Below are 8,632 nucleotides of genomic sequence, written 5' to 3'. Positions count from 1 at the left end.
AGCCTTTCAAAAGGCATTGCCCAAGTTGGACGTTTAAAGAGTTTCAATGTCTATGTGAAGGGTTGAGGCTACGGTCACCTTTCGGTGTCAACATTTTTGCTTGGTTTTTGGTTGGATGATCGGTCGTGGCCCGTGGGCCTCGATGTGGTTTGGAAGTGTTGCTGGCTCTACCGTGTTGTGTTGTATTTTGCTGGTTCTTTGCTTTATCTAGTTGTATAGTTTTTTTATTTTTTTTATTTTTTTCTGTTTATTCAGGGTTGGGTATCATCACTTTGGCGTCGATTGGGTTTTGTTTGGTCTTTTGGTTTGTATTGCTGGTTTGGTTTCTTGTGGGTTGTTGTTTGCTTGCGGGAGGTTTTAGACGGTTTTTGAAGGTTCATACCATAGTGGCTGAGTTGTTGTCAGCTTTTTGTTGACTTGGTTACTGTACGCAGATTGAGAGGGGTTGTTTATCAACATTATCCTTATATATATTTCATTTAAAAAAAAAATTATTAGCAAAAATTAATTTCTGAAAGCATGTTGTGGTGGCGTGTGGAAACAATAGGTGTGCGAAAGGAAATTTCCCATAAATGACTAATTAATTTAGCTAGGGTGTTTGAATCAACAAGAACAACAACTACCCAATAATCCAGGGGTAAATTGTCAAACTTGACCAGTGCTTGCACTCAAACTGCTCAAAGCAACCCAGCCTTGAAACAAAAATAAGTACACACATGACAAACATAGATGAAAATTTGAAGAGGATAGATTGCAAGTAAAATAAGAGACAAAGCAAAGATAGAAATCACTGAAACTAATAATTATATAATCCTACTTAAATATAGTTATGTTCAGGTACTGGATGAAAATGATAAAATAATGCACAACAATGGTGGAGGAAAATCCAACTAAAAGCTGTAAAGTTGGCCACAACTGACACTGTAAGAAACAATGGCAGCATCAGAAATGTTTTTCTTCTCAATTTGAATATTACATTCCACTTCTTTGCCCTTGAAGCCAACCTCAATTATGGCTTGTTTACTTTCAATATAAATGCTACCTTCTTGCTCAAGCTCTACTTTCATTCTCCCACCCACCTCATTATGTGTTGCATCAGTATCATGCAACAAAGTCTATACGACATGATAACACAACCATCATCTTGGATATCGGATCGAGAATGCAAGGGTTCTACAGTCATCACATCATCTGCCTCTTCCTTTTCAAGCCATCATATTGTAACTTCGATGATTTCAATCTTTAAAGGCAGCGTGTAAAATTTATCAAATCATCTGGTTTGTGTGACAGCACATAAGCGCGCAATCTCCATGATGTAGAATATGAGAGAACAAGAAAAAATTGAAATCATTAACTCATCAAGAACATTTGCTTTTCCAAAAGAAGCCATTCTAGGTAGGTAAAAAATTAGAACAAAAATGCGGCTCATTAACTTCCATATGTAATTATCATTCCAATCACCATGCTAATGAAAATATGAAGAGTTATAGTCAAGCTTTAATTGAACTTTTCTTGCTGTCAGAAAACCTCAGGAAACATCATTCTTCTAACAAATATAGACATAAAGTGAATAAAACTTTCTTCTAAATAAATCAACCCACCTCAGACCAGCAGCAACACTTTTTGCACTAAGAAGCTTGCCAATTTCATCACTCAAGTTAGGGTTCCCATCTGCTCGGACTCCCTATCAACATTTACGGCAACAAAGCTTGATTGAAAATTTCAATCAAAAAATCAGGGGTGGGGGCACAACATCACAATTGTATGATGTGATTAAAATCAATCAAACTGGCAAGAATTAGTTATAAATTAAACACTATAAAAGCAGTAGAGAAAGTTCTTAGCAGTAATTTGAATTTCATACATAATTATTTAAGTAAATATAGAACAAACTTGTAGTGCATGTTTGGTTATGGATCTATTTACCAAAAGCTTCCCCACGAAGTGTCAAAAAATAAAATTTCAAAATGGTAATCCAAACACGTACTTAGTAAAAATATATAGCATTTAACAAAAATACAAATTCAGATTGTTATATATCTGAAATATTACCAGGTACTCTCCATAAAATCCTCTACCAAGCCGAATCCTGAAAACATTTTGCAGCAATTTACTTGCAGCATTCTGACGAGCTGAAAAATATGAATTTCCTTTAGCAATTAACTCTTCAGCGCTCAGTTCCAGCAACTGCAATGAAGATTTTGTAAAGGAAAGGATATTCAGCAATAACAACTGCAATATAAATGCAAGTAAGCAATAAAATCGTAAGGACAAATGTTTTTGCTTTTTTGAAATATTACATATTCAGACATGTAAATGCAAGTAAGCAACAAAATAGATGGTGCTATGGCCTGAAGAGTTGCAATATTAGTGTATGAAAGTGTAATACAAAGAATAGGAATTCGTACTAGTCATGCTCACTTCAAACAACCACTTAACCATCAAATTTGTTTTTTCTCTTCCCAATCTGGAACCGAACAGATAATTCTACAACCTCATGCTGTTGTCTTACAAAAATAATAATTCTACCCTCCACAGTTGCTAACGAAACACAACCATTCTAAGATGAATCCTTGTTTAAGCTATTTGACTTCTAGTAAACTAAACACTATGGATACAACGATGCATAAACTTGTTTCTTAATCCTTTTTTTATATGAATTTAAGTAAAAATCTAAATTTTCATTAAGCAACAACAATAATAAGGCAAAGAAACTAGTTTAAAAGAAAATCATTCATACCTGCTTATACATATATGGATTAGATAAACAGTTAAACCTTCCCGCCATTCATGCAATCCGGTGTTAAAGGGCTTATTACCAGGCAAGCTCCATCGCTGAAGATCTCCATCCTCAATATACTTAAGCATCAGCTCCACAAGACCTTTTTCTTTTGAGTCCACCAAACTTGGAACCACACCCTTAACAAAATTTAGGCATTTTTTTTATCTCAGACGTTGTCATATCATATCAGAAGCCATTGAACTAGAAGACATACAACAATTCAAATTCTTACTTACAGAAGAAACTTTAGTATCCTCGAGTTTGCTTGCAAAGTATTCATAAACAACACTAGAGCTACTCTTCTCAAGGTTTACATTAATCACAACTTTCTCAGGGCACTCACTGGGAGAAGGAATATGTTTAAGTACTGCTTTCCGGTGATCAAACCCAATAACCCTAGACAGATAATACTAATTAAATCAATATGTAATCATCATCAAACAACATAAAGGGCAGCTGAAGAAAAAAATAATTAATAGTATAGTAGGACATGAATATTAACTTACTTGCATTTTGATTGATGGGAAAGTTTAAAAAGGAATTCCTTTGGAGGAAGAAAGTCAAGTAGATAGCATGTCTCAAGGCCTTCAATGCACAAATCTTCAACCCTGTTGTAACAAATACATTAGTTCATCAAGGAATCATTGAAAAACAATAAGTTTCCATGACCCCATTTCACACTTTTCAAATTTTCAAACACAAAATCAAGTCAAGCACATGAATAAGGACCTGAAATGCTTCCAAACAAAAAACACAGCACCCCATTACAAAAAGAATGAAAATTTACTAAGTTGAAGAAGATGGGGTGTCAGAAATGAACCTTAATGCGAGAAAGGGAACCGAAGAGAAGGGCAATATGTGGCAAGGGAGATTGTGACGAGTGTGGAAGAGGTGAGCAAACAAAGCGGAGAATGCTCCAGAAAACGAAGGGTAATTGTAGAGAACTTTATCTTCTGAAGCTTTGGATATGGCTTCCAACGCTGCATCAGAACACAAGCTCCTACACCCACTCCGAAAGCACATGGAGTGAGTGAGGTTTCTCATTCCCCATTTTACAAACACCATTTCATTTCATTTCAATTGAATATTCTTTTGTTTCATTGATAGGATCATATTTCACATTTGGATACTTGGGTTGGGGCATTGGGCTAATGATCCATCTCACAACTCAATGGAGTTTGGGGGCTTGGATTTGTTTTTAACTTTTCATTTCAATTTTCAATATAAACATTGTCTTATGATATGTTTGGGTAACGATTTAATTAAGCGCTTATTGTTAGAAGTGATTGTTGTATAGGCTTTTTATAAGCACAGTTCTCATATTAGGGTCATTGACAAGTTAGCATAAGAAGCTTATGTTTTGGTGGTTACAAGTATCTTTGACGTGAGATAATCTTGTTCGAGCTAGGAGTTCATATAATAAAATGATGAACAGAAAGAGTACTTACCTTTTACATAAACATTTTATGTAGCCTGTATAAGTACTATTTTCTAATAATGATATTCAGAGGTAAAAAATGATGAACTAATAAAAAGATGACATAAACAAAATATTGAAATACAATTGTCACATAATGTTTTATTAACATATAGAAACCTCTTCAAGTTATGTAGACGCATCACAAAAGGTTAAACATGAAACATGAATCTTCTCACGCAATACCATAGAACAAGAAGGAAACTTGACCACCTCCTTGTGCAAGATCAGATCTTGTACTCCAAGTTTATGGAGCTTTGGTTTTTGGTCTTCATATATCATGCATTAGGTGCATTACACCCCAAAGGATGGTAATAAGCAAAATTTCCCCTCCCACCTCCATTATTTTGCCTTTTGCTGCCGATTTGATAGTTAATTTTATCAGGATATTCTGGGGCCTTATGCCATGTTATTTTTTCCTCCTCTCTATTATCTTCATACCTTGTTTTCATATTCAAACCAGCTCCTCTACCCATTTCGTAGGTGTATCTCCGGTTGTGCTCCCTCTGATCCCACCCCCAAGCATGCTTTTTAGTAGCATGATAATGAGCATAATAAGGAGTATAATATTGTGTCCCAGGATTTACAATGTTGTTCTGATGTCGGTTAACTTGAGCACTAGAAACACATTCAATGTATTTTGGCATATGAGCTTCACCTATCCCCCATCCACTACCGGAACATGATTGGTTTAAAAGGGTAAAACCACCCGGAATCAAAACCTTCTCACCTTGTTGTTCCTCAATAGGATTTTTGCCATCTTTTTCCAAGTCTAGAACAAACTCAGGGTCAACAATTGAATTCCAATCTATATCATCAATGTAAATGTTAGGATCAGGCAGAGGTATGTCACAAGGAAGGTCATTCATCGATGCCCAAAACCTCTTTTTTGCATTGTCAAATTCCTCTCTACAGGCAGAATCATCCCAATTCATCACATTTTTATGTAGACATAAATACTTCTTGGTTTCGACTAGCTTTGACCATGTAATGCCAACTGAAGCACAAAATATTTTTTCCCATCCTGACACGATTGGCTTCCTAATATCTGCGAACCAAAAAGAGTAAGATTATCGGTTTATCAATTCAAGCTTAGACCTTTAATACGAACAAGACAAGCTAACATCAATTTAAATTTGGTGGTGGTTGCAATGCGTTTATTCAATTTGTAGAAAATTTTGACGAATAAAAATGAATTTGTGATTTCAACATAGGCACAAAGACCTCCCAAACAACCATATTGAGCTTTCAATTGTGGTTGCAAACGACATTTTAAAACCATTTTAAAGGTGAACCCCAATTCAACACATTCAAAATCAAAGTCATCATGAACATCGATTGTATTACAAAACCACCTTTTCAAGCTTGTCACAGTGAAACTACTCTACAAAATAAACAAATGAATATATATATATATATATATATATATATATATATATATATATATATATAGAGAGAGAGAGAGAGAAGGAGAGAGAGAGAAAGAGAAACCAAATTTATTATGCACTAACTCAAAGGGGGGTTCTTGTTATAGGATGATGATGACGATCTACTCCAATGTTGATGATGATTTTCACCGAGATTTCTCCAATAACCCATGCCCAGAACCAAAATAGGCAGAAAAAGAAAACCCAGAAGAGGGATCAGAAAAGCATAAGGAGGAAAGTAGAGGAATATGGTTGTGATTCTCAAGACACTTCAAAGAAGCATTATTAATAGAGAGAGGAAAAGGCTATGCAAATTCTGGCAAAGTGAGAAGATGACACGAATTCCAAGAATTGATACAAGTAGTGACAAAAGTAAAAAACGTGAGCGGTGGGGTAGCAAGGGAGAAAAAGAGGAAGTTGAGAGGTTGAAGGAAATTTCTGAGTTAGAACAACACAAAAAAAGGCTATGAAGTTGTTGTAACGCTTGAGTTGGGACTATAGTGGTGCTGTCCTCATTACTTTTCTGTGATTGTTTAGCGTGAGTGTTGCTCATGGCCCATGGATTTTGAGGAACAGATTCGATTTACATTGAGTTACTCAATTTCTAACTCCATTAAGTAACGCGCATAGAGTTTTAGCTGTTGCTGACGCGCTATGTGCCAAGATCCTAATTAGGCTTTAGAAAGAAACACTCAATGATTTTTTGTTTTATTGTTTGAAAAATGTGTGGGAGAAGTTTTTATTTAGGGAATATATATATATATATATATATATTAAATAAATATAACAAGTGAAAGTATTAGAGCTACTACGAGTTAAGTTTGAAAATTTGATTTCATTTAAGGATGGTTTAAGTGATTAAATATATTTATCACATAATAAATCTTATTTATGACTAATTCGTTTTTGAAAATAATAATTTTTTTTTTGGAACAGCCAAAAATATATTAATAATAAGAGGTGAGGAGGGCAAAGCCCAGTACAAGGAAATAGCAAAGAAAGCAAGAAACAAAACAAAAGCAAGGGACAAAACCAAATAAGCTAAAACAAAAAAGGAAAGAAGAAGAAACAGAGCAGCACGAAGACAGACAATCAAGGGGACAAAACGTGAACCAACCTCTAAATCAGTAACCCTTAAGGTCCAAAACGTGTCTCATGCTTTCATGCTCAGTAACATAACACGTAGAGAATGAGAATAGCTAGCCATCTGCAAGGTTAGTCACATTACAAATCCATAAGGGCGTAGCACGGGACACCCCTTCCTTGGCAAGTTCATCCGCCTGGTCATTTGCTTCACGAAAAACATGATGAACACCAAGACAGTTGAATTGATCCAGGAAAAAATCAATTTGATTTAACTCATTTAATAGAGCCCAAGGTCTGTTGGTTTTGGAGTTAACCCAACCTACTGCCAAAGTAGAATCACTTTCAATGGTGATATTGCTCAAAAGGAATTGGTGACAGAATAGGAGAGCCATCAAGATAGCCTTGACCTCGGCTTCAAAAGCCCAGCCATCACTAATCTTCTTGGAGAACATACCCAACGTTGCTTGGTTAGAATCACGGACAATGCCGCCAACACCGCAAGGACCCGGGTTCCCAATGGACGAGCCATCTACGTTAAATTTGAGAACACCCGATTGAGGGGGAACCCAAGAAGCTAAGCGAGGCCTGGGAAGTTGCCTCTTAATCTTTATATTGCAGAAGTTAATTAGCAACTGTGTGATCTCATATGGGCAATCAAGCCATGCCACTTTAACCCACCAAGAAGCCCTCAAGAGGTGCATGTCCCACACCTCTTGGGTAGAAAAACTCTTATCCTTGAATAAAGCATCATTCCTTCCTAGCCAGAGGGACCAAACTATAGCAGCAGGAATTATGTTCCATAGTAACTTATCAGTGCCCACAACTAAGGAATCCCATTCCCCTAGCAACGAGGAAAGGGAACCAGAAATGGCCCAATTGGTTCCTTCTCTGGACAGAATTGCATTCCACAAAGGCCAGACTTTTGGACAATGAAGGAAGATATGAGAGACAGTTTCAGGGGCAACCCGGCATAGAGGACAGAGGTTACTTACCACCACATTGCGTTTCAGAAGATTGTCCTTGGTTGCAATCTTGTTATTGGAGGCTTGCCACAGCAAAATATTCACCTTAGGTGGAATGACTTTCCGGACCTGGTCAGTGATATGTAAAACTGATGTGCTAAAGACCTTTTTCTCGGCCCACTTGCATAAGGATTTTACTGAAAATCTGCCTGAGTTCTCCAGGCACCATATCAGTGAATCAGGGGCATTTAGAGCAGGGAAGACAGAATTGATGGACTGTAGGAAATCCGAATGAATTGCTTGCTCCCAAACAAAGAGAGGCCTCCTGAAACTAAGAGTCCAGAACCATTTTCCATTGACAAAAGCACCAACATCTGCAACCTTAGCTGTTTTATCGCTTGAGATTGCAAAAATCCTAGGGAAAAGACATTGAAGTGGAGCGCAGCCAATCCATGGATCCGACCAAAAAGAAATGAGTCTCCCATTGCCCACCTTGCACCTCATGCCTTCTTTAATCCCTCTTGATAACATACAATCTTCAAGGGCAATGTTAATTATATCAGACATAATCGGGGACCATTTCACATTCTGAGCAAAGGCAGAGTGCAGAAAAAGGCAGTCCTCCTTCAGGGAGTATTTATGAATGAGGATCTTCCTCCATAAGCTCTCCCTTTCAGCCCCAAACCTCCAAACCCATTTAAGTAGCATGGCATGGTTTTTCCACCCAATGAAACTGAGCCCAAGGCCCCCAGATTCCTTTGGTTGGCACACTTGCAGCCAAGGTATCCAGGTTATCTTTCTCCCACCCGCGCCATTACCCCATAAGAAGCTCCTGAATTCTTTCTCAATTGCTCCCACAATCCCAACGGGGGCACGGAAGATGGACATCGTAAAAAGG

General features: G+C 37.0%; 1 protein-coding gene and 1 pseudogene across 1 annotated transcript; both read right to left on the bottom strand.

The window, feature by feature from the left end:
- Window positions 1-790: 790 nt before the first annotated feature.
- On the bottom strand, window positions 791-4,232 carry LOC130716084 (uncharacterized; annotated as a pseudogene).
- A 305-nt stretch (window positions 4,233-4,537) lies between these two features.
- LOC130712162 (uncharacterized) lies at window positions 4,538-5,194 on the bottom strand. The gene has a single exon (XM_057562001.1). The coding sequence runs from the start codon at window positions 5,192-5,194 to the stop codon at window positions 4,538-4,540; it is 657 nt and encodes a 218-aa protein (XP_057417984.1).
- Between the last annotated feature and the right edge of the window lie 3,438 nt (window positions 5,195-8,632).

This window comes from Lotus japonicus, chromosome 4 (assembly GCF_012489685.1).
Source record: "Lotus japonicus ecotype B-129 chromosome 4, LjGifu_v1.2".
Taxonomy (NCBI): Eukaryota; Viridiplantae; Streptophyta; class Magnoliopsida; order Fabales; family Fabaceae; genus Lotus; species Lotus japonicus.
Note: the sequence above shows the minus strand (reverse complement) of the source record. Positions and strands in the feature narration are given on the sequence as shown.

Bases quoted from the DNA above. Each gene is read 5' to 3' on its own strand.
- LOC130712162 (XM_057562001.1), bottom strand. From the start codon at position 5,194: ATGAATTGGGATGATTCTGCCTGTAGAGAGGAATTTGACAATGCAAAA.